The sequence below is a fragment of the Petromyzon marinus genome, chromosome 24, assembly GCF_048934315.1.
Source record: "Petromyzon marinus isolate PM22_M1 ecotype Great Lakes invasive population chromosome 24, UKy_Petmar_22M1.pri1.0, whole genome shotgun sequence".
Lineage (NCBI taxonomy): Eukaryota > Metazoa > Chordata > Hyperoartia > Petromyzontiformes > Petromyzontidae > Petromyzon > Petromyzon marinus.
In genome coordinates this window covers 16,790,207-16,816,294 of record NC_133690.1, presented here as the reverse complement: position 1 = coordinate 16,816,294, position 26,088 = coordinate 16,790,207, and the positions used below count along the sequence as shown (strand labels likewise).

Genomic DNA, 26,088 nt, shown 5'->3' with positions numbered 1-26,088 from the left:
ATTCATTCCCCAGAATGAAAAGCCCTGGTGGAATCATTACAATCAAAATGTTTAATAATCATAAAAAAAAATTCTAAATGTATGCTTCTCCATTCTCCCATGGAGAAGCAAAATGCTCCTTCATGGACTAAATAAAAGGTGACCTTAGTAATACATTTAAATGATCAAATAGTTAATCATGATAATTAATCTAAATTAGTGTTGTTATAACAATTATATTGTTTCTATTTATTTTGTTGCGCATTTGTATGTGACGTCACATTTCTAAATCCCCCCTGCCCCCTCTCGTCACACATCGTCACAAATGTCTGACCCCCTCCCCCCCCCATAGGTGTATGACGTCATTTATGGCGACCCCCTATTGGGAGCGGTGGTGTAGCGGTAAGCGCGCCGCGCTACAAACCTGCCGACGCGGGTTCGATTCCCGCTCACGGCCAACGCCGGTGTCGAATATTTAAACCGGTCCCGAGCCTCCCCCTAGGTCGACTCAGCCTCAAATGAGTACCTGGTGGCGTTGTGTAAACATAACCGCTGGGGAGACAAAGGCGGTCGGGCGTGGTTGCTGGCCACCCACCCCCTTCGTGTGCCGTGCCGGCCTTCATAGGTGCTGCTCCTCGCTAACAGCACTTGCCCCTACAGTCTGTTAAGGCGACACGGGGGATCTTTGCCTTTGTTGTTTTTTTATGAAAACGCCGAGTCGCGGGGTGGGCGTGCCTCTCTTCGAGTAAACACGCGGGGCGGGGGGGGTGGAAGTGGGGCTGCCCCGCGTCCGGCCAATTGGAGCGCTTCTCCCCGACCCGCCGACCAATCGGCGCGCGGCTACGGATCTCTTTAAGGCCAACCCGCGCTCGGTTGGAATTCAGAGAAGAGTGGAGAGGCGTCGCTGTTCATTTGTCTCGCCGGTGGCTTTGTGGCGCTTTAAACAATCCAACACTTGCCGTTCTCACGTCGCGCATACCGTCAAATCTAACACCATGTTCCCGCTAGACTCTAGCTGGAACCTGTCGTTCGCCGGCTGCGGCTTCCTGGGGATCTACCACATGGGTGTGGCGAGCTGCCTCACCGAGAACGCGCCAGCCTTGATCAGCGACGCCACCGCCGTCTACGGCTCCTCGGCTGGGGCGCTCGCCGCGGCCTCCATCGTGTGCGGCGTCTGCCTGGGTAAGGAAGGTGGCCTTCCTCCAACACAGCAGGCTCCTCTGCGAATGCTGTCGCACCGCTCGCCGGTCTCGCTCTAACCCCTTCGTCTCGTAAGCTTCCCTTCGCCATCCCACTGTACACCGCCGGTCCTCCCCGAGGATAATTTTTCGCCACGCTGGGTCACTTGAGTGTCATCGGTCTCGGAATTTGTCGGTGACCGGGCCACGCGTTGTTGGCTCCCGTGGGTCGACTGGCGAATTGATTTTTAGAAGACAATGATGGTCTCCTGCCTAGATTTCTCCCGGTGTTTATCTGCCTGCTTAGTTGGAAGGGTTGTCAGCTCTCCTGTCTCCAGATTACACAGTCCCCCCCCCCTATTCCAAACTCTTCCCGGACTTGAGACTCGGCCCTAAAAGAGGCTGTTTCTCGTGTAGACCTGTCAGTTTCAAAGACAATGCATCATATATTATCAGAACATGTGTTGTTTGCATGTTCAGCACAAGTACGTGTGGTTAATGCAGACTTGATTCCTTTGCAAAAAGGTTTCTATTTGGTGTTTGAACATTTCAGCACCTGTTTTATCACCAGAACGGGTAAAATCTATATATTTTGTCATACTTAACTGGTATCCTTTGCATATATGTGGATCTCCCTCTCCCCCACCACGGTGTCTCCAGTCTCTTGAGCTCCCCACAACATTCCCGTTACCTCCAGGCTCTATGATAGCCTTTTTTGTATTTGAAATGACAGTATAATTAAAAGCCCCAACTAATTCGTGAATACCGCAACCCTAAAATAATGCATGCGTCGGCGACGTTTCGTGCCGTTCCCAGAGACGTCTATTGTTATGATGATGATGTTTCGTTTCCTTGTTCAAAGTTCGTGTCGGTGACTTATATTTTTTTTGTAAACAAAATGGTTGCGTTTCATTTTGTATTTCTTAATACGGATAAGTTGGCGCGCTCTTTTCGGTGCGCACAAATTGGTTGGCGTCGCTGCACGTGATGCGCGTGGACCAATCGTATGGAGCGACGAGTGACGTCTCTTGTGCGTTGTATGGTTTTCGAATGGAGGATTCGCTAATTTTAACCCTGGATTCTAACGTTTTTAACACGTGGCTGGCAATAAATAGAAAGCTCGCGTCCTCATGCATTCCCCGGATTATAAGACGTAGCCGGGAAGTAAGACGCAGCCCGAACGTGTCCCCGATGTCAGTAAAGGTCCACACAACCCCCCGGCTTATAAGGCGAATCCTAACTTTTTGTTTTGAAATATGGGGTAAAATGGGTCCTATAATGTGGAGAGTACCGGTAACACATATACTTGTACATCGCCATTCGTCAATCCGCTACTGGATGAGGGTCTCCCCACGCCCCGTGGAATTGCGAGGGTTATTTTAGTACAGAAATGTAAGGTAATACGCCATTCATGTCAACCGTAGATAGAAAATAAAAGATAACTAAGGCGGAACGGACATATCTCTCTGCAAGTTTCCATTCATCTTTATCTGGGCGGAATGTGGTGGAGCAATAGTTGGCTCATTGCGTTCTGAACATGGTGACCCCTAAATCGGTTCCTGGCCATGGTTAAATCAGTGGCGATTGATATATTTGAAATGTTCCTGGGACCCCTCCATTTCACAAACTCGCATTGAGAAGTGCCTTTATGCAGCAGTACATTGCATAATTGTTTAACATTTTGTTAATTGTTCCTTTATCTCGGAGCCTAATTCACAAGACTCCCTTTACGGAGGGCTTAGGAGGTTTAATTAACCTATTCTTTGGATCTTTCGGTAAAGTCACGTAGATAGGTTCAAAGAAAATAGCAAAAAAACTAGGACGTTTCGATCACAACACAAACGATCGTCATCTCAACGTCGTAGTTTTTTGCTATTTTCTTTTAACCAATCTGACTTTACTGAAAGACCCAAAGAATATCAATTCCTGCAGTCACAAAAGCTTTAAGTCAAGATTTAATTAACCTATTTTTGCCCTTCACATATATGGCAGCTTTGAAGTGCTAAAGCTGGAAAATAGGGCATTAATAGTCCTGTCCAATTATTGAATTAAAGCCAAAGCCTGCAACTTATGACATTACCGAGAATTGTGAGATTTTGAAATCCGTTATGTTTGAGTCTACTTGATGGTTCATTCAAAGCCTACTGCAAAGGCCGTTGTTGGTTTTGGTTGAGTTTATCAATTATTGTGAAATGCCTCTTCCGTGACTTAGCGATTTTGTTCAGCCCTTGTCATTGTTAGTCTTTAATGCGTAAGCATTGGTAAATTTGTTTTACCATTAAAGGACATTATGATCTGAATGTATAAGCTAGTATTTGCGCGATAGTATAGTAAAATTATGAACATGGAGCATGCCTAATTGTCCCACTAAATATCGTATGAAAAGGACTGTACAGTACTATACAAATCAATTTGGATTTGTATAGCGTTCACTGCATCTTAAAGACTAATTGGCTGCACAATTTCCACTTGGAATGAGAAAACCCATTAAGCAAATATCACTTTAACAACTGCACCTAGGCTTTGTCCTGATGTCCAACACGAGTTCGAAGCTTCGTTAATGAGAAAATAAACGTTTAACGTTGCCATGTTATAATGGCAGCACAGTGACATTACTATGCCAAGAAATGATCAAAACCTACCGCAGTTATCTCGCGGCGGTATCACTTGAGTGTCATATTATAGTTGCCTGTCAATACATTTAAAATATTCTTTCTGGATGATGATTGAACGTTGGACAGCCCAAAACACAATACCTAGGAATGTATCCTGATGAGACCCAGAAGGCTGAAACCGGTGCATGGTTAATTGCTTAAAAAACAACTACAGCAGAATGTATGTTGATTTGTAGGCCCAATAAACCAATGGACTACACATTTTAGTTTGTGTGGAGACACTGAATGGAGTTGTGCTTGAATACAACATAAGGTGTTTTATTTTGGTTGCGTCATTAACCTCAAGTCTAAGCTTTGCTCCTGTTCTTCAGGAACAGGACAACAGTGGTCAGTAGCTTATCTCATACTGATTGCAGCTGATACCCCCCCCCCCCCTCTTCAATCTTGGGCAGCTAAGTGCACAGGTAAAGCCAGGTTATGGTTCGGTGGGTGGGTGGTGGAGGGGTTAGTTTGCAATGTCCATAGTTCAACTGATAACGTTTATACCTTGGCCTCTACCATAATATGTTGGTGTGTAACCTAACACGCATATATTGATAATGTCACTGAGGTTTTGAGGCTATTGTGACTTTGTGAGGACACTGATGTAATTCGGTAAATGTTTAACTTTCCACGAAGCACAAAAAAACAGGAAGCCCCCTTGTTGTGAGTTCTCTCGCAAAATGGAGTTGCCCTGTATAAATACATTCAACTTCAACACACAGGCCCTCTAAATAAACAATAATTACCAACATCCATGGTTATTCTACTGCTGGATGAAGAGCTCTCCAAGCTGCCGCCATCTCAAGTAGCCATGCACGAAAAGCTGTGCGATATTTCAAGGGACGAACATGTTAAGATTGTTAATATTAACCTAGTGAATAACACAACACGGGAAATGTTAGAGTGCCAACAATAACACAGGCTGGCCAACTTGGCATGCGTATTGTTTCAAATGGGTTATCAAGTCCTATGAGAGCACGCAGTCGAGTGGCGTGGCAGAGCTGCCTAGAAAGCAGATATTTTCTTTGGCTTTGGGAACACTATATTTATTGCACGTCGTGTGCCTTCCTGTGACCCCCTTTTACCACTCCTCTCCTGGGCCATCTCCAACATGTATTCCACAGTTCATCATGTCCTGGTAAATTACTGTGAATCATTTTTTTCTCATAGCCCCTCAGTCTCTGCTGTGGTTCTTTCCTGTTGCACCGTCTTTTCTTTCAATTGTCACTATTTAAATGACTATAAATTAGTCCATACAGCATGTAAAATTAAGGGACTGTTAAATTTGATGTACACACGTTCAAAAAGCAACTCCATATTAGTCATTAACACCGCCTTGTAATTTAATATAAATCGTAGCCTAACATGTCAGAATATTTACTCTGAAGAATGATCATTGCCCAAAATGTTAGTGAACTATAGATTTTTCTTCTGTTATAAGTCCGTGTTAACCGTGAAATGTAGGGAGTGTTCTTATTGCTTATTTACACAGCAGATGCTTTTTTCTCAGGCCAAATGCACCCAAGCTGAAAGTACGCTGTTATATCGCTCTTATATTTATCATCGTTGATGGAGAGAAGATTGTTTTCAGTGCCGCATGTAGCACCAATGTTCTCTCCATCAGTGCCGCAGGGTGGGTCTGTTTTTCTTAAAAGAGTAGCCAATGGAAACGATGGGAGTTACATAAGCACCCGGGGTCAGTGGCGAGGTCATGGTTACGTGAGGACATTGCACTTGTTGACACACTAAGTCAGACCGGCTCGCATGCTTAGGGGGGGCCCAAGCCAGGGCTAACATTCCCTGCAGCTTTGTACAGCGTGGCCTTTATAGAGTTTTTTTCTAGGCCAAAGGTAAGTCACCTTACCATTAAAGTCAACGTGTGCAGTACATAAACAAGTCTATGGTCAAAACACTGCTGGATGAAGGCTCCCCAATGCCGTAGGCATCACAAGAGTTATTTGGCTATTTTTCATCACTCTAATCATCACTCTAGGTGATGGCGTGGAGCATAGATTTACAGCACAACAATGGTTTTGCTGCACTGCCGTTTATTACCAACCATGTAATTATGCAGCCCTATGACAATCTGTTTGTGCATGGTGGTTACCCATTCAAGCATTAGCCAGGCTGGACTCCCGCCCTTGCTTCTGACATCTGATAGGCTGCATTTTGGATGGTATGTTATCATAGGCTGAAGTTTATAATTGGAAAAATATATGCATTTACCATTACAATAAAACATGATGTCACAATTAATATTGAAACAATTTTGCGAATACTATGGTAAAAATTGCTTTGTCAGTTCTCTGGCGTTTGAGAAAATAAGGTTCAAATGTTGTGCAAGAAAAAAAGGGGGAACTTAATGAAAGAACATGATTTTATCACTCAGAGAACAAAAATGTTGACCGCATTCAGAGGATTTGGCGTATAACCACACACATGGCCACACAAAGCCCTGTGAAAAGTTTGAAATCTAGGAAGGTTGAAGATCATGCTGACTGATTTTTTTTGGCTTGACTGCGCATCGTCACAGCAGCTGGTTAAGCGGGTGGCGGGTAAGGGTGACCGTAACAAAGACTTGAAGGTACATTTCTTGAAAACAACTGGCAATGTCAAGGATTATATCTCCAAACAATAGTTATGCGACTGGGTAAAGGAGTGAAAAACACACTCAGCCTTTCCGTTTCTGACCTGCCTCTCCATTTAGGACCATGGGGCACTGCTTCTTTTCTCTTTATGCAGTTCTAGGTTTTTTTCACGTCTTGCTTCCCCCCCATATTTGACTTTGGACAAAGAAGGTGATGTTAGTGAGGCCTTGTTCACAACACCTGATTGCAGTGTATTGCACTATTGACTTTCTCACTCGGCACTTTTCAAGCAACATCTGGTGGTTGGCTTGTATTTTTGTGTCAATGTTTTTGCTGCAGATTTAATACAACTCTTTGATTTGCTGTTTCTTTTATTACGAAAATATCTGCGCAAGTTCAAACCATTGCACAACACAATTAGTTTTTAAATCTTAAGTCGAATCTCAATATTCCATTGCTGTATAATCTGCCAGGATGTGTTGGTTTTTTCTGTAGTTTTATGTTTGTACAAAGGTTGTACCCCTCGGCCATTCTGCATTCACAGCTAATGCAGAAACCGCTTTTGGCATGACACGTTGGGAATGTGCCGAGAGAATACCGGCTTAAACTACGTTGAGTCGCCATTTGAGGACGTGTTGCCATTTTAATGAGGCAATGGTCTATTCTTCAGCTTTGCGTTATCCAGTTTTAATGAGAGCTGAAAATAAGGACCTTTTGTTTTTATTGTATTACTGTTGGACCATTGGCCCGTCAGTAAACCTGGCATGAATTAGAGTTTTATGGTAAAAAAAAAATATCCGTGACAATAAGAATTTTATGCTTTGTCCCCAGCACACCGTTGGAAAAAACTTCTCTTGACAGTGTTGTACGTTGATATATACTTGCATAATAAAAACTCTTCACTACGCCTGAATTCGTAATGTATGCTGTCGCTCGTCATATGGCCCGTTATGTCATATTGTCGCAGTAAAACAATAAACGAGCATGGTAATGATAACTTTGAGCACATTAAACCTGTTGCAGCTTGTTTTGTAATATGACCATTTAATATTCAATACTTAACTTGTGTGTCTAACTCTGCTATAGCACGATGAAGTTGCGATGTAGCAGCTATGGTTTGGTGTTGGCTGCTCCCAGCTTAACTTTTACCCTAGTGGTTGGCATTGTCATCTCGCAGTCACGTGCCCAAAGACGGGTTCCATGGAACATATTCCCTATGTGCTAAACCTGCCGCTGGCAACGTGGATGGTAAAGTATTTAATTTATTAATGTCATCTCTAAAGAGCTCTTAGTGGTCATGCACATAATTGGCTGTCTCTCACTTATCATCCATAAACCACGAACTATAACAATGTTTTGATTTAAAGCTTTCGTGACTGCAGTAATTCATATTCTTAGTTTTTTCGGTAAAGTCACGTTGAAGGGAAACAACAAAATAATAATATATATAAAACAATAAAAAATTCTCACGACGTTTCGACCATAACACAAACGGTCGTCTTCAGGTGTTATGGTCGAAACGTCGTGAGAATTTTTTATTGTTTTATGTATATTTTATTATTTTGTTGTTTCTCTTCAACGTGACTTTACCGAAAAAACTGAGAATATAACAATGTTGTTATTTTACCATGTAAGTCCCATTGAGCTATGCAGCTTTTTCAGAAACGACCTGGCTTTAAATGATAGCTCAACGAAGTGGCTTATCATGTGGAAATTTATAGCAGCCAAATACGCTAAACATGTTTCCAAATGTTGTTGGGTGAAAAACCCGACGACCCGGAGAAAAATACACGCGGCCACGGGAATAACATGCAAACTTCAAATATACAGGCGTCGAGATTGAACCAACAACCACCCTGTATACCAGGCGAGGTAGTTATCTCACTACTGCTGAGCCCTATCCTCAGGCATTGCAGAACTCGCAATTTAGCCAATAGATCAACTAACCTTATTGCTGTCTAAAGGTTCTCGGGCTTGCCATTATGCTGTTGTTGTGTACGTGTGTTTCCTTGTTAGGCTGCGCAGCGTGTGGACAAGTATTGTATATGATATGAAACATCAGATGTAAAAGTTACTGCGGTAATAATTACATGCGAACCGTGATTTCTAGACAGCACAAGGCAGAAATGTGACCTTAGTATCATTATCACTAAGCAGCAGACAATAGTTCTCCTTCATGTATCTGTCTCTCCGCTTAGAGCAACAAAAAGTGTGATTTGCACGTCAATCTCAAGGCTTTCTGGGAGTGCGTACTTAGCAGAATTGGTGAAAAAAAACAACCAATCTGGACTGGGTTCGGCATTCGGTGTCTCATTAGCCGAGTCAGGCTTGCTTGAACCAAATGCTGGTAAACTGCCAGATGTTATATGCAAGGGCTTTCATTTTAAGATGTTGATCCTAGTTTGTTTGCAAATGTACAGTGATGTCAACTAATAACAAGTATTTTAGTGGAGAATATAAGCAAAAAACTAAATAAGCAGACACTATCTGTCCTTTCGCGTACATTCAGTCCTCCCGTCATGTCTTGCATGGCTGTAATGCACGCATCCTTATTCGCAAGAGTCCAAATTGTCGCCACGTAGTGTTTTTTACTTTATTAGACTTGAGAATCTGGTTTGGGTGGGTGGTTGCCCATAATAAAATTCAGGATTTCACTGGAATTTGTTGAGTCCTCTGGCCACATTGATTAATTCTTAACATTATGCACATGCACCTGTGTGGGAGAAGGGTCAACTATGTGTTTTACTTCAATGGTTTTGTATTAGATTTGCGCTTGATTATTTGTTTATTGCTTTCCAAAGATGATTGAAAGCGTTTATGAATTAGCTCTATCCATCTTTTTCGTTTGTAACAGGGAGCACAACGCTCTTAGAAATTATTCAATACGACTCAAAATCTAGCATTTCTTTTTAGGGACTTAGCCTTTTGAAAACTGACCAAATAAATCAAACGATTGCCAAATACTTTGGAGGAACAATCCAGAGCAAACAATGACTCCAGTATGAAAACACTTTTTACCAGACAGCTGATCGTCTGCTTATGTACTCCAAAGGAAATACTTTCGAAGAGGAGCGAATATTAGAACGTGTGGCATAATCAATGCGTGTGATTTTTCGTAACTTTGTTTTCCCTTGCCTGCGCTTCCTCTTCCTCCTTACACTACGGCGCGTCCTGCAGGCAAGTGCTGCGCCGACTACATCGAGATCGCCAAGGAGGCGCGCAAGCAGCGACTGGGCCCGCTGCACCCGTCCTTCAATTTGGTTAAGAGCTTGCGCCAGTCACTGGTGCGCAACCTCCCAGAGGATGCCCACATTCGCGCCACGGGGCGACTGTGCGTGTCGCTGACACGCGTCTCCGACGGGGAGAACGTCCTCGTGTCGCAGTTCCACTCCAAGGACGATGTCATACAGGTAAAGTAACAATAGTCCGTTTAAGCCCTTTGTAGATTCACTGCTGATAATGGCTTTTCTCTCGCCATTTCGGTCACGATAGTTGTTTGATCATGCTTAATTATGCTGGTGTGTGTTGGTGACATTGGTTAATCAGTGTCAACCAACAAGGCTTCAGGTGAGATATTTCGCATGAACGGCTGTATGTGTTTGTCCATTGCTCCGAGGTGTTTCCCTTAACTGTTATCATTGTTGTTTATGCATTTAACGATTCACTTCCCTTGCGATTTGATTAATTGTATCAACTTGATTCAAGAATCGATTGCAGAGCACACGCGAGCAAATTACATTCGACATGCAACATGTCTGATTCAAAAATGATTTGAACACTCAAAGTAGGGGGTGTGAATTTTTTGCAAGAATTCATTTTAGTCCATGAATCAATGCATCGTTAAAAGCCCAATTGATTTATTCAGGTATGTGTTTGCATCTTGAAAATAATCTCAAATGGGGGTACTTTATTACTGACCACTTATGACAATGCCATAATTAATGGTTTGGATACTGACCGATGTTGTGGATATTGTGACTCATCCATGTGGCTGTTTTGTTCGATATTATGTCTGTTCAAATTGACTTATTTAGTTGTTTACGTCTGTGGCCACACTTTTCTGGCTTCGGAGCAGTGGGGTCATCAGATTTCTTCAATTTGCTGAATGTAATTAAGTGGTTTTTAATTTCAGTTTTCTGCGGCCGTCATACGACGCGACCCTAGGAATGGGTGTCGAATGAGCCCCATCCACCAACGTGTCATCTGGAATTCCAAAAGATTTTCATCCACCACATAAACACCCTACCCCTAATCAATAGCATAAACAAATGTGTGAATAGATTGTGTTTTACATTTAGTGTTCAACTTGTTTCATGAGCTAACCCTAATTTGATTTTACCAACCCTTGCTTTGGGCATCTCTAATGGAGTTTGTTGGTTTTGTCGTGTTTTTGCAGGCTCTCATCTGCAGCGCGTTTGTGCCCGTCTACTGTGGTTTAATCCCCCCGACTTTCCAAGGCGTGGTAAGTTTAGAAATTAGGCAGACATAGATTCTTCAGGAAAGTGCTGTTTGGGAGCACCTATTAAGACCAACACTGCGCATGAGAGAATGGTGTGGCTATTGCCATGCCTGGCTGGCTTTGTCTCTCCAATACTGATGTTTACACACCGTACTAGTTACTTGTTTGAGGCTGAATTGTCCAGGACAGGTTCAGACACCCTTAGTCACTGTTGATAGCGATGGCCAGGAATTGAATTTGGGTCACGGGGTGTTTGTAGCACCATATGTTGACCACATACAAACATAAAGATCCCCTGTATAGCTTTTAACAGGATATTTAGGGAAAGTACAGTTTGCGAGGACTTTGCACGGACAAAGATCTCCCTCATAGCCTTAACAGACTGTTGGGGCAAGTGCTGTTAGCGAGCACCTTTGAAAGCTGACACAGAACACGAGGGTGTGGGTGGATAATATCACGCCCAACCGCCTTTTTCCCCCGCAGTGGGAATATTTACAAATTGCACCAGTGACACATTGGAGGCTGAGTCGACCTAGGGGAGGCCCAGGACCGGTTCAAATTATCATCACTGGTGTTGACCATGAGCGGGAATTGAACTCAGATCGCCGAGTTTTTTAGCGCAGCTCGCTAGGCCGCTAAGCTACCGCTCCTACACAGACAGACGTACACCTATGCACACACACTTTTAAATATCTAACATTCCTGTCTCAATAAACTTTTATATATACACAGCACCTCTGGTGCTTCTATATTTACACAGCACCTTTTCATCCCACATAGGTGGGATGAAAAGGGTGATTTAAGCCCAGTATGCCTCTTGGTGATCATTTACACAATAAAGACCTGCACCTCATGGCCCCGGCTATAAAAAAAAAAGCCATGGGCTTTTTATAATTTGTGAGTGAGGCACAGAACCTATGAACCTTTATTGCCATTGTGCCACACGCCATGCTCGTCTATCAGGTTTAATAGTGTCTTTTATTGTTGGCTCCTTATGATGAGCTTGCAGAATTGCGTGATGCAGGTGGAAGAACTGGGTGAGGAGGGGGGTTTGTCTTTCTGTCTTGGGGTGGCGACCCACCGTGTGCACCCATGTGCAGCTCATGTGAACTGAAGGCTCGGGCGTTGGGCTGCCACTGCAAATCAACGTCGGTTGCTGTTCCCTATTTTGTAGTGGGGTTCAGTTGGGCGGAAATTAGCGCGTTCTTACTTCACAATTGTGTTAATTGCCCCCTAGCTGGCCGCCCAAAATGCACACAGCAGCCAGTATGTAGTAATATTTGTTCATTATTGAGGCTGTCCCACGCCATTAAAGTACAGGATGTGATTAAGTCTGTTGTTCGTCGGCAAATGTAGGCTAATTGGTTTAAATGAGAGCTCATAATTATAGTAATTGTGAAATGAAGCCAAAGTTAGTTTCACCACCACCACGTCATTATCAGCATCGGCCATGATCAATACACTGCTGGATGAAGGCTTTCCCATAGCAGCCACCATCTGTCACGGTTCTGCAATGTTAACGATCTGCCTAGCACCTGCACATGAGTTGACGTTGGTGGCCGTCCTCTTGGACACCTCCATTCTACGGCTGACACTCCGTCACTATTGTTGGGCCCCTACCATTGAAATGCCAAATGCGATTGACGGTGAGGCCATATTCGTGTTTACCACTAAATTCCGTGAATTAAAACATTGTTAAACACATTAACGTGCGTGGGGCGGCTCTGAATAAGAAACAAGTCGGACGTTTCAACTACAGCTCTGAAATCCTTGTTCGTCTGAACATTCCTGATAGTCTTAGGAGGGCACTAATTAAAATATATCGCCTGCTTAAACCCTTAGCGAGTATGAGCTAGAGCATTTCCACAACACCATGTAACCACTCATGAATGTTTAAGCGCTCCCTGAACGTTACAAAATTCAACGAAGCAAACAAACCGAAATTAATGCCATGGGCATTATGCGTTTGGTTGGGGAAAAAAATAATATGGGGAAATGTAGAGAATTAGAAGCGGATGCTCGGGATTCCGTTTGAGTAGTTTGGCTTCGGGTTAATGTGACCTAGGCCCCAGAGAGGACTCAGCGTGCAGTTAGGGGTTGTTTTTTTGAAGCTCTCTTGAGTGTGGGGTGTGGTCAGAGTCCAGAGGTCACGCATAACAGCTGCCTTCGACCTATTCGTCCCCCCTGCTCACTCGACCCACCCACTGTGGTTTATAATAACAAAGGCTGTTGGCCCTGAGTGCACTAATTAGCTTTGTGGCTGCCCACCTGCCAGGCGCCATGGGACACAGTTGGGGTGGCAGAGATAGTCTCAGCAGTCTCCAGAAAGGAACGCCTTTAAAAGTTTTTGCTCAGTTTTATGCAGTTGTTGGTAAAAAAAATATATACAAACCTTGTTCAATGGTACTTGACGAGGCGTAATACGCGTCTGGTACTTATCAATGTGCACCCCTTTTGTTAAAGCCACTGGTGGATGAGGGCCTTTCCATGCCATGCAGGATGTGGGCATTTTATGACCATACTTCACTTTGCTGGTCAGAGGGGGTTTGTGAATGGCAGCAAAGAGTACAATAAAACGATGGAGTTTGCTGCACTGCCCTATGCGGCCCACAGTGTAACCCCCACAGCAGTCTAACGACCAAGCTCTGTTTCATAGATCTGGCAGAATAGTGCATATTGAGTCATTTTAACACTTTTTACAAGACATAATTAAACAAGTCTGTAATCCGAATTTCATCTTTTATGAAGGCAGCAAGTCAGATTGTATCGAAACAGGGTGTGGTGTTAGTGTATAGGTAATTCCATGTACACATAAACAGGGCAATAATGAAGGGAGGGAGGGAGTGATGGGTGGTGTGGGTGGGAGTCTCTTGCTCTCAGCCCCCAGCAACTAGACAAAATCAGCAGTTGCTGGGCAGAAGTAAAGTTGCTCTCATTGGCTGACAGCTCCTCCAATTCAACATATACATACACCACCTTCGTTGTGCTCGTATCATTGACAGCCTGAGCTCGGCCCTCATCGGATTATTGCTTTTCTGTGGGCAGGTTGTTGCCTCCATTAACGAGATGTGCAAATCGAACAATAAATTAAAAAAAGGCTTGTACTCATTCGATACACATCCATTTATCACATGGTTGGCTACGTACGGTGCCAAAGAAGATGAACATACATTATCTAAAAACATTGAAAATACCTCAATAATTGTTAACGTTCCAAAAATATTCCTCCCAAAAACGGAACTATTTGATGGTCTGCGTAAAATACAACGCGGTAAGTTTTTTTTTGCAAAGCGGTCCTGATTTAATTACTGGACAATCCGTTAAATCGACATGCAGGACATCGCTTCCCCCACAGGGCATGTGATCCTGTTTTGTACATTCTTGTGGAAACGGCACTCCTCGGGTTACCCGTGTCGCTTGTTTGCGCGGTTTTAGGCTTTAATACAAAAAAGGAGCAATTATTTATTATTGTCTATCGCTGCCCTCTGCCCATTATTTAGCAATTCCAGAATGTTCCTGTAATTTTAGACCGCTATTATGCTCTGTAATATTCATATTTTCACTTCCACATGACACATTTTTGGGCAGCTGTATCAACACATGAAAACACCTCGCCACCATTATTATTAACACTCCCTCGTAATAGAACACCATATAAGTAGAGTAATATATTTCGTAGTGGCCTCTACTCTGCAGCAAAGCAATATTAGTGTGCTACATTATTATGTAAAATTTATGAAGGTTTTTCCACTGTGGACCTCATGCTTACTTTCAATCGTATTATGAAAATAAAATGAATATCAAATGCCATTATGCCTAGCTTTTGTAGACTTTGAAAAGTCAACACTGTTGTCTATTTTATTTGTTGACGCGGGTAATAAACATTCGGAGTAAACTGTGACCTTGGTGGGAAAAAAACAAAGTTAGTGTATAAATCTTAACGTTGTAGACACTGGGTGTTTAGGTATGTATGTTGAACGTCTGTCACACCGTATGTAGCCAAACGTGCTCACCGTGGTGGCGTTCACATTCGAGCAAAAACAACAAGTCAAACGATCATTGGGCGCGACCATTGCCAGTACAGTTTTGCAAATACTGTCCAGTCGAACTGTAATTTGTCAATACGAGGTCCACGCGGACGTTTCTGATCGATCACTCGCATGTCTGCCTGTTACGCCGCAGCGTTACGTGGACGGCGGCATCTCGGATAACCTTCCGACTTACGAGCTCAAGAACACCATAACCGTGTCGCCTTTCTCTGGCGAGAGCGACATCTGTCCACGTGACCCCTCCTCCAGCTTTCATGAGCTGCGCGTCACCAACACCAGCATCCAGTTCAACCTGGGAAACCTGTACCGCCTGTCGCGAGCACTCTTCCCACCCGAGCCTAAGGTGTGGGTCCGCAGAGCACACCGCCCCTGTGTCACTGCCGTCGTCATCGTTGTTAACGCCATTGCTGTCCTGATAATGTGTTTTTAACGCCTTTCAATTAAATCCAAAAGCGTTTTATGTATTAGCGCTGTTCGTCAGTCCGCTCGTAAAGCAGGGGATCCCTCTAGCTCTTGACAAAGTTTAGTATAAATTAATGTTGCCAGTAGCGACTTACCTGATTGAAAGTAGGCCACATTGATCAAAGGGTTTACCCAAAACCTAGAGACAAACCAGAGCAAAATTTACTATGTGTCATATATGTAAATATTTTTTTCCCTGACGGCTACCTATTGGCTTCCACCCTGCGAATTGAATACTTATGAAGATAAACGCATGTTGGGGGAAGCATTACAGAATCCATGTGCACCAGTGGATATTCCTAAATTGTTTCGGTTACTATTTGCAACTGCATCTTAAAACGATTTGCCCCCCGGGTATCGGACAACACCGCTAACTGTGTTGTCATTTAAAACAACCTTTTAAAAGCAGTTAATCTCGTAATGTAGCTCTGGATAGTGTCTCTTCAAGTTCGAACATGGGTTTCAGCACGCATTGACCTGTTCTTTCATATGATGTCAGAGTCCATGGTGTTCCTTGATAATGCTGTGCAGTGTAGCCTGAGTAATGTGCGTCATGGTGTTAGCACATGTTAAAGGAATTTAGATTCGAACCGTGTCCCATAGAGCCTTACCTATGTTGCTGATGTGTTCTTATCTTGCAGATCCTCATAGAAATGTGCAAGGAGGGCTACAGAGATGCACTAAAGTTCCTGAAAGAAAATCGTGAGTAACATTTGCAATATCTTTTGGATGCGTGACATTCGCTAAGGCCCCATGAAGCCAATGACTATAGCTGAATACTTAAGTGCATAAGTTGGCATGGTGTTTTTAATTACTTTGATTTTTGCAGACACTTTGGATTTCTAACCGTTCTTTATAGGTGGTTTATTGTAATAATTGAAAGACACATTTTACGTGAGGCCCACTGTTAAGTGAATTCCTTTTACTGATCAACAAATCCTGAGTTGTTAATTTTTTTGTTCTGGTTGATTGCTGAAACAACAAAGGACATTTAGCTTAACCTAGCTTGGACTGCTTAAGTTATCAGGGTGCAAAAGACAATAATTATAAATTGTGTACATGTTCACTGAAACAGCAATTTGATGCTCTAATAATCATGATGCATGTATGTTGAACTTCTTTCGCACCGTACGAAGCTAACCTTGCTCATCGGAGGTGCAGATGATTACTGTTACAATCGTAAATGACATTCATTCGGAGGTTAATACTGTCTTCCCGTCTCCTCCAGATCTGCTGATGAAAGCCCCTTATCCCTCTGCTGGCCTTGGAGAGGGCAGCGAGGTCGACGGTCTCCAGGAAGAATATGACGATGAGGACGACGAAGATGACGAAGATGACGAGGACGACGAGGAAGACGAGGACGACGAGGAGGAGGACGTAGAGGTGAAGGTGAACCCGGCGGAGGAGCGGCGCCGTATGGCAGTGGAGCGCTACGCGCAGTCGTGCCGCGTGCTGGAGGACCGCATCTGGGAGAGTCTGCCGCCCAAGATCCACAAGGGTGAGCGCCAGCGTCTCAAATTCCAGGACAATGACGAGGATGTCGGCCTAAAACAGTGTTCTTTATTGCAAGGCCCGCAGGCCATTGGCGGCCCCTGGTGGCCTTTGGTGCAGCCCCTGACGTGCGGCCCTCGACAATACATAAATGGGAAAATACTCCATCGTGCTGTCAAACCTAGTGGTTGCAAATGTGTGGTGGCACTAACACTGATATCTTATTGGCGAAAGTGTGGCCCACCTGAAAATTTGTGGAGAACACTGGCCTAAAATATAATCTCCCTGTTTCAAAATATCCCGGTAACGTTGATCTGTGTTGAGCCGCATCAGAACATTGCTTGCCAGGTGTGGCTTTCTCCTATACTGGTAGGAAATGAAGAATCTCCTCCAGGGTGACTTCCATCACAAGCTTAAAGCGTAGACCACATAGTCCACCATTGCCTGGTTCGTTCATTGTTATAGTGGACATCCGTGTTTCCATATGACAACCAATATTGACCTCGCACGTAGTGGTCTGAATAAATTATTACACGTCATGCCATCTTTCCACCCAACCGGAGAGCTTGATTGTGGAACATAATACGTCGTGATGATCATGATGAACGGTGAAAAGGCTCTTATGCTCGCCATATATGGTGCCTTGTACGAAGTAGAATCCACTGGAGGATTGAGATGTTCATGACGGTTGCTTGTCTGGTCTGTGCAGCCCTGCTGGAAGCCTGTGCGGAGAAGGGCGGGCTTCTCGCCTCGCTGTCCAACCTGCTCCCTGTGCGCCTCGCCTCCCTCATGATGATGCCCTACATCCTGCCACTCGAGTCCGCCATCTCTTTCGCTGTCAGGTGAACCTCTCGGCACCCAAACAAAGACAGTTGTCCCTCATGTAGCCATATAGACTGGTGGGGTAAGTGCTGTTTCTGAACACTTAATAAAGGCCGGCATACCACAAGAGGTGGAGGGGGTTGGTTGGGCGGGGGGGGACAAAACCACACATCCCCCCCCCCCCCCCCCCAGTGCTGATGTTTACACACCAAACCAGGTACTCACTTAAGGTCCATTTAGGGGGATACCCAGGACCAGTTCCGATGTTCATCACTGTAGGCGGTGAGTGGGAATTGAACTCTGGTGGCCAGGATCAAAGTGAACCACTACACTGCCGCAGCAGGTGTGAGCGTGCACACGCGCACACACGCGCATACACAAGAACACAGAGATTCTCTTTGTAGCCTGTTCGGCTAAGTGCTGTTAATAATTACTGGCTCTGTCAATCCATTAACCCCAATGACCATGTGGGGTCGTGGAGGTTATTTGATCATACTTCACTGTGCTGGTCAGCGCAGGTGTTGGTCCCAACACACAAGTTTCCTGTGCCTGCCCGCCACAGCTCAGAGATGACTCTCAAATCTGGGTATTGCATTGCCTGCGTATGTGGTAAATCAATTAAATATTTATGGTACTGTACGTCGTCTCCCGTATTACCCTCTGCAGACAATACCCTCTCACCTCCATGTCTTTGGAAATGAGATACTCTGAGAAATTAGAAACTTTTGCCTGCTTTGTGAAATGAAAGCTTTTTCAATGGGTTAAAATACAATGCTTGGGAGTTGCAAACGTATTGTGCTGCAAGGGGACTTGTGTTTTTACCCTACAGCGTTTTCATCAGCCCAGCTGATAATTTTCAGTACTGTTGGATGAGAAAAATCTCTTCGTCAATTTAGAAGTTGGGGTTTTGAAAGATAGATTTGAAGCTTTCGTGACTGCAAGGATCCATACTCTTTGGTGCTATTCGGTAAAGTCACGTAGGTAAAAAAGAAAATAACAAAAATCACGACGTTTTGGCCACAACACAAGTGGCCTTCATCAGGTGAAGGGACCGTGCTGTCATGAGGACAGCGTTGGAGTGAAAACAGCCTAGCCCAGGTCGCGTCCTTTTAAGCTGTGTGGGAGGAAGCAAAACGCTTTGACAAAGGAATTAGCATAAAAATGAGCATGGCGCGGGTGGGGGACCATGACGGACCAGCAGCGGTTCGTCATGGTCCCCACCCACTCCTGGTCCATCATGGTCCATGTACCTCCTATGTACATCATGCTCATTTTTATGCTAATTCCTTTGTCAAAGCGTTTTGCTTCCTCACACACAGCTTAAAGGACGCGACCTGGGCTTGGCTGTTTTCACTCCAACGCTGTCCTCATGACAGCACGGTCCCTTCACCTGATGAAGGCCACTTGTGTTGTGGCCGAAACGTCGTGATTTTTGTTATTTTCCTTTTTACCTACGTGACTTTACCGAATAGAACCAAAGAGTATAGTTTTGAAAGATGTCAATTGGTGTTGGCGCACGTGAGACGTAAATTTGTGCTGATGTGAGTACCGCGCTTGAGGAATTGGCAGCGAGTTGAAGCCGGGGTAAGGAATGGTGGCGGCATCGGGTGTATGTATGTTGAACTTCTTTCGCACCATACGTAGCCAACCGTGCTAATCACTTAATGGTGAGGGCAGCTTCTGCGACCACCTCCTGCTGAGCTGGGATGAATGACCGCTGAACGTCTGCTTCCTCCTCCCCCCCCCCCACGCAGGCTGCTGGAGTGGCTTCCGGATGTGCCCGAGGACTTCCGCTGGATGCGAGAACAGACACAGCGCTTGGCGCAGTACCTCCTCTCCCGTGCCTCCAACCACTTCAGCAATCACATCTCTGCCAGGTAAGGAAAGGGATCCGCCTGCTTTTTATGGCTTTGCTAACCTCCGGCGGGTAAACCCCCTGATGAGCCTCCCAGCCACCAGGGAACTTTTGACGTTGCTACCGTATTTAATATATCGTGTAGAGGTGTATTTAATGCGATACTGTACAGTGATGCTTATCGTGTTGCCGCATTGGCAACTGCTTGTAATTTGAGAAGTTAATTGAAGTTGGCGATGGCTGGGTGGCTCTGGAGGCTAATTGCTGTGCAATTCCTCAAAATCTGAAGAATCCTCTGACATGCTCATGGAAAAAAATAACCACTCCCTCCTCGATAGAGCAAAAGAGCGCAGCATGGGAGATGACAAGACGGACGTGAGACATTTGTCAGTTGTAGGCTCGTGTAATTGTTGGGTCGTCCCCTCGAGGTGACGTTGAAGATTGGCTGCTATCTGGATTTCCAGAATGGAAAATAGTTTTGCTCATTGTCTAGACTTCAATAATAGCACAATTCAATTGTAAATGAAGCGAACTTGAGAAGCAAATGGCGAACGAAAAACCTCTCTGGTCACAGCGGAGCTGTGCAGCTGTGGTTTTGCTGATGAGAGTACGGCTCCCTATGGTGCAGCTGATGGACAAAACATTTGTTGTTGTTATTTTTCCGACCCCCCCCCCCCCTTTTCCCCACCCCCTTCAGAAACGTTGCAGTAGCTGCTCAGGGCTGCCGCGTTCAAAAAGATGTCTTAGACTAACAGAACGCTCGGCGGTGCTGCACAGTGCAGCAGCAGTGGTGGGAGATGCCCCCACACCTGTATGGGTAATGATTCCAGAGAGCTACATTTTCTGTCCTTTGTTTTTATGTTTTCTATGTACGGATCACAGCGGTCACGTGACCCAGTTTCCAAAACTCCTCAAAATGAGACGTAGTGATAGTTGATTTTGGAGCGAGTGGTTGAAATCTTGACTTGTGGATTGTCTCAAATCATTCTTTCCTGTGTTTGTCCCTTCTGCTGTGTTTTTTTTCTCATAGGCATGTAACGATCCATCATTTAGTTGGTTTAAAATCGGTTCTGATGCTGACCATACATATGCGTTCATATATACATTTGAGAACTTGTTATTTGGGATTTATGAAAATTATATGCATTTATTATGTTACAAACTACGTTTACGTGAATGGAGCAGGCAAACCTGTGCAATTGAATGAAAATACCCCCCAGAAATTATACAAAAGAAAAAAAGTATCAACTTGATTCAAATTACGACTCAGAATCATGACAAACCATCGAATTGCTGGGTCCTGAATCGTTACATGCCTATTATTCAAGGATACCTCTTGCTCAAAGGTGGTGCCGTCATCTCTGCATTCAACTGTGACCTATCTTGTGTTCTACAGTGCTCGTTTATGAAAGAGGGGGTGGAGAATTTATATCATGCATTCCGCCCAATGATAATATAACTGTTCACATTTTCAGGCTCGATTCATGATTGGTGTACAAGATATACCCCCGCGTGATCATTTTTTTTATAATCTGATGCTTTGTTGAGCCCTACACGTCACTGGCGCAATGCATAATTGATGTTCTCAGCCTTCAGTCTTTACCTTTATTCTGCAGTGCACACCTGTTTGCCCTCTCTTCCTATTAAATGAAGACTCAACCCAAAAAAATAAATTGCCCTTGTAGATGTTATTATTTTGAAATGTCAAATTAATATAAAATGAATTATCTGACTGCGTGGTTAACTATTTTAAGTCCCGGTTTGTAGACATGTTTGAGTCTCAGGTGGAGCCAGTAATGCATTGGGTTAGTGCGCACTGTACCTTGAACCTGGCCATTTGAGTTTGATGCGCAGCCATAGTTAACCTTGTAATATCCGAACCATTCCTAGGTCCCCCATTCAGCAACCTGCACTACCCAGTGTGGTGAAGTAAGGTCAACCAACTCCATTGACCGAAAGGTGTCTAGAGGCTTTTGTCAAGCAGTAGATTGACAAAGGGCTGCAAGTTATTTTTTCATATTGTGGTTACTATGCCTGTGTCTAGATTTGAAGCTTTCGTGACTGCAAGGAATTCATACTCTTAGGTTTTTTCGGTAAAGTCACGTAGGTAAAATGAAATTTAAAATAAAAGAAAACAACTAAATTAAATCACGATGTTTCGGAGGCAACACAAGCTTCCATCTTCAGGTGGAACAGTCACAGCAAGATAGCTGCATCAAGATATCTTGCCTGTGACTTCCACCTGAAGACGGAAGCTTGTGTTGCCTCCGAAACGTCGTGATTTAATTTAGTTCTTTTCTTTTACTTTAATTTTTATTTTACCTACGTGACTTTACTGAAAAAACCAAAGTGTGCTTTTTTCCTTTGTACCACACGAGTTTCAAGTTTCCTTAATGAGAAATACTACTTTGAAGTGACCTTTAAGGCAAATGACCAGAACGCTTTACTGATGTCACTATATTGATGTATTAATGTATGACAATGGTTTTACTTGGCTGTTATAATCCCCATCTGTCCATAACTTAAAAGTATTTTTTCATTAACTAAGCTTTAAACTCTCTCTAAACAGCGCAGCAATTATGGTCTAGGTACATATTTACAAAATAAGAGCTATTTGTTTTATGGGTTGTGTATTCAAAAATAATAGTTTAACAAGAATATGAGCCAAAGGAAGACATGAGGAGTGGAGTTTTCGGAGAAAAATCGATGTAAATCAGACTTCTTCGGTATGTGATTACATGTATCTTTTGTTTTTTGGGGCCGTCGTTATTGGCCAGCTCTAACAGCGCCTCCCGTGTGTCCTCGCCACCAGATTCAGCTGTTACGTGGAGCTGCGCAAATGCTTCACCCTGCCCGACTCCTTCTACCACGACATGCCGCTCTTCGAGTCTGAGATCTATCCACCGGAGATGACATCCGGTGGGGATGGCTCCAGCTTTAACGGCGGCGGCGGTGGCCACCGCATGTCTCTGCGCCGGCTCTCCACGGAGCCGTCCTTCAATCACTGGTACGAGGAGAGCGCCAATTTCGGTTTCAGCATGAATATCCACGCCGGGATCTTCCGCCAGGATAGCGTCGCCAGCGGTTGCGGGAGCTGCTGCTGTGGCGGCGAAAGTAGGCGCGGCAGCTCTGCCAACTTGGTGACCGTGACGCGCTCGGCCTCGGCAGCATCGCTGCTCACCTTGACGACGGCGGCTGAACTACGCTCGGAGCGGCTGGCCGGCAAGCAGCCGGGCCGCTTGGCGGGAAGTCGCCACGGCAAGTGGCTCCGTCGCCGCCGGTCCCTGGACGAGTCTGCGAGCGTGGGGGCGCTGGCGTTCCTGACTGAGCAAGAGGAGGACCCCGGATTGGCCACCGCACGTGGCCAGTTTTACCTGGAAGGGGCGGTGGAGAGTGACATAGATGGATTTTCCGAGGACGAGATCGACTACGGTGCAATTAACTTCTAGAAAATGTCTGGGACCAAGTTGGAGAGGAGTCGTCGATTAAAGCAAATGCTCAGAAATAGGTGTCGGGCTTTAACACGAGCGCGTTAGCACGTTAAGTGATAACGCGTTACTGTAAACTGACGTGGTGATTAGAATGTTGGACTTAAAGTTTTGGGGTGGGGATTTTTTTTTTATGTTTTACGGACGATGGTTGGCGAGTTTGTGTCTCGTCGGCTGTGCGGAGGATAATGTGCGATGTTGGATTTTTTTCAAAAATAAGATATGGGGCAGAGCCACGAGTCGAGTAAATGAGTATTTCCTCATAAGCATCACCTGATGTGCATTGACAAAGTACGTGTCTGCACTTAACAAAGTTTATGCTGTATAAGCGAAGTGTATTCACAATTGTTAAAATTTCAATGTGGAAAAAACTATTTAGTTTTAAGAAAAGCTACCTATTTTCTTATTAGTTCATCTTTATTGGCTGTGATTTTATGGTTTGGAAGACACTGACTGGTGGGCAAACAATTATACATCATACACATTGTCCTTTTAAGTTTACCCTTAATATAACTGGGCTGTAGACTATGGTCATGGTGCACTACTGGGTGAGTGCAGATTACGAGCATGAATAACCCATGCAGCCATGTGCTTGTCCCTCGACCGTATAGTCGAGGTACAATAACTTTTTTTGTTGAATTACTCGGTAACTTGTATCCAACCTGATGTTTATACAACCTAGATATTTTAATTTAAAATATGATATCACTCTGTTAATGCGTATTAAGTGCTGTAGTTGTCGTAGTTTTGCCCTTGTGGATTGCTTCCAGTGTTTTGTGTTTTTGTCATGCCTAACAATGCAAGTCAATGGGGAGAACGTTTATGACATGTTTATCAATGCAAATACACGTGATGGCACTCGTGTGCTTTGGGCACAGCTGTGCAGTGCATACTCAAGTTTGTATAATAATTCGACTAATTACCATGCTGCAAATTATGTATGGAATTCCCAGACAAGCGTTTACACACAATGTATTATGCCAAAGGGGTGTTTTGCGTGTGTGGCATGCAAAGGTATGCACGTGATAATCACATTTGGTGGCTTTTTTCTGCGCACAATTTATGACATTTTAAAACGAGGACCGTCTCGTGTGGTGTTTGGACATGTTTGGTTGGTTAGCAGCCCCTTTGAGTTTTCAGAGTAAACAGTCGGCTCTGCTATGGGAAGGACTCGAGGTTATAGCGCAAGTTTTAATGGCAACCTTGCAAGGTGTTTTCACGTAAAAGTCAAAGCTTTGTGTTTGGAAGTTGAATTGAACGTGTTGTAAAATTAAGTAAATTTTCATCATTATAAGGGAGGGTAAATCACTGAAGATGTACACTGCCAAGCATGCACTCAATTTGTCAATTACAAGTGTCAAACAGATCTTGACAAGTAATTTTCACCAGGGATGCATTGGTTGATCTCCAGTGGTCTAAGCTGTGGGACAGCAAAGTAGTTCTGTGAGCCATGTTAGATAATCGGTGCTATTTAGAGGGTGAATGTTATTGCCCTGACTTAGGGGCAATTGTATCTCTTCCTCTTTATGGCATTTACCAGACTTTGAGCAATGACAGCATGGTACATGAATATAGCATAGGTTTGAGGATCACATGCGTTGGTGGCGGGTGGGGGGGAGGAACTTTGTGCGCATGCGGTTTTAAATCGCGGCTCAATGGAGCGCACGACTGTGGGATGTTGCGAACGTAGCGTAATCTTGTAATGGTGCATGAGCGCATGCAATGTGGTCAGATGTAGTTTTCTCGAATGGATCATTGGGACAAAAAAGATTGGAATTGTACCATAAAGTCGACTTATAAATGGAAACATTTTCATAATTCTGCTGCTAAACTCTATAACCAAAGAAATGTAATGTATGTGCAGTTGTATTTTTGATGGCCATTTCGCTATTACAATATTTCTTTGGATTAGAAGATCAGGCCACCACTGCTTTGCTGCTGTGCCAATGTACCAACTCAGAATAATGCACAATAAAATATATCTTAAGAGTTTAAGTTGATCACTACCACAGCTAGCATGGGGCAATGGAACATGTGGGTCAAATATAGTGCAGTCCAAAGTTCCGTATCTCAGTAATTTAACTATCTGCAGAAACATTACACTGGCCTCGGAAACTCAACAAAAAAATCCGAAAACTGTTCATGTTATACATTGATTTGAAATGTAGAAAACTTGACCTTTACCGTATCTCAGTGTAATGTTTAACCGTTTAACATTGCGACGTGTTTCAAATGAGAATGAATTCATTTGCTCATGCGTATGTTGTGGTTGAAGCGTGGCTTATAATTTAAGACCAATCTGCTACAAATGTTCGATGGCATTCAGTTGTTCCACTGTAGAAAATGTGTTTATATATGAGATTGTGCCACACTTATGTACCATGCAAACAATTTAAGTAGTGCATAAAAAGTAAAGTTACGTCTTTTCCCCACTGGAAAACATTATTTAATCAAGATTAAAATATAATATTCTTTGGCTCTTTCGGTAAAGCCACTTATATAGAAAAATTATAAAAAAATATATCACGTTTCGATCGCAACACAAGCAATCGTCTTCAGGTGAAGACGATTGCTTGTGGCTTTATCGAAAGACACATAGAATGTATTCCTGCAGTCACGAAAGCTTTAAGTCGAGATTTAAAATATAATTTTAATTAGATTACTATGACCTTTTTATTAAAGGCATACGATATGATATATCGCGTAATAAGGGCATTGTGTGGAATTTAATAAGCTTCCCACGAAGCAAACCAGTTAAGTGTCACTTTGGAGTTGAATGTTTAATTTCTCATTTGATTGCTGCCCAACAATTGCTCAACTTTCAGTTAATTCCCTGGGGTGGTGGGGTTGAGCTGACTGCACGTGTCACTGCCAGGCGTATGCCTCTCGTTTTCAATGTTGCTCTATTCACACGCGTTTAAAGACGTTCCTGTTAAGTTTAACCTATTTTCACGTTCATTTCAATAAGTTACCTCCTTGGTTTCGATTTCACTTTAACGTATGAACACGTAAATGCGTGCACTATAATATTAAATGTCATTAATAAATACGTATAACACA

At 43.8% G+C, this 26,088-nt stretch overlaps 1 protein-coding gene across 2 annotated transcripts; it reads left to right on the top strand.

The window, feature by feature from the left end:
* The first annotated feature begins 848 nt into the window (after positions 1 to 848).
* LOC116945629 (patatin-like phospholipase domain-containing protein 2) lies at positions 849 to 26,088 on the top strand. Of its 2 annotated transcripts, XR_004403354.2 has the most exons (10): positions 850 to 1,161; positions 9,580 to 9,812; positions 10,799 to 10,864; positions 15,044 to 15,253; positions 16,014 to 16,074; positions 16,601 to 16,870; positions 17,573 to 17,705; positions 19,440 to 19,562; positions 20,238 to 20,357; positions 22,353 to 22,479. XR_004403354.2 is itself a non-coding variant. In XM_032960130.2 (9 exons), exons 1-9 carry the CDS (start codon positions 975 to 977, stop codon positions 22,987 to 22,989), a joined length of 1,920 nt encoding a protein of 639 aa, XP_032816021.1. In that variant the 5' UTR covers positions 849 to 974; the 3' UTR covers positions 22,990 to 26,088. The 2 variants fall into 2 exon arrangements, 1 of the variants encoding a protein (XP_032816021.1); XM_032960130.2 differs by lacking the exon at positions 20,238 to 20,357 and having other exon boundaries at positions 849 to 1,161; positions 22,353 to 26,088.

Bases quoted from the DNA above. Each gene is read 5' to 3' on its own strand.
- LOC116945629 (XM_032960130.2), top strand. From the start codon at position 975: ATGTTCCCGCTAGACTCTAGCTGGAACCTGTCGTTCGCCGGCTGCGGC. The intron at 1,162-9,579 runs GTAAGGAAGGTG...CGCGTCCTGCAG, and splicing joins CGTGTGCGGCGTCTGCCTGG to GCAAGTGCTGCGCCGACTAC. The intron at 16,871-17,572 runs GTGAGCGCCAGC...TGGTCTGTGCAG, and splicing joins GCCGCCCAAGATCCACAAGG to CCCTGCTGGAAGCCTGTGCG.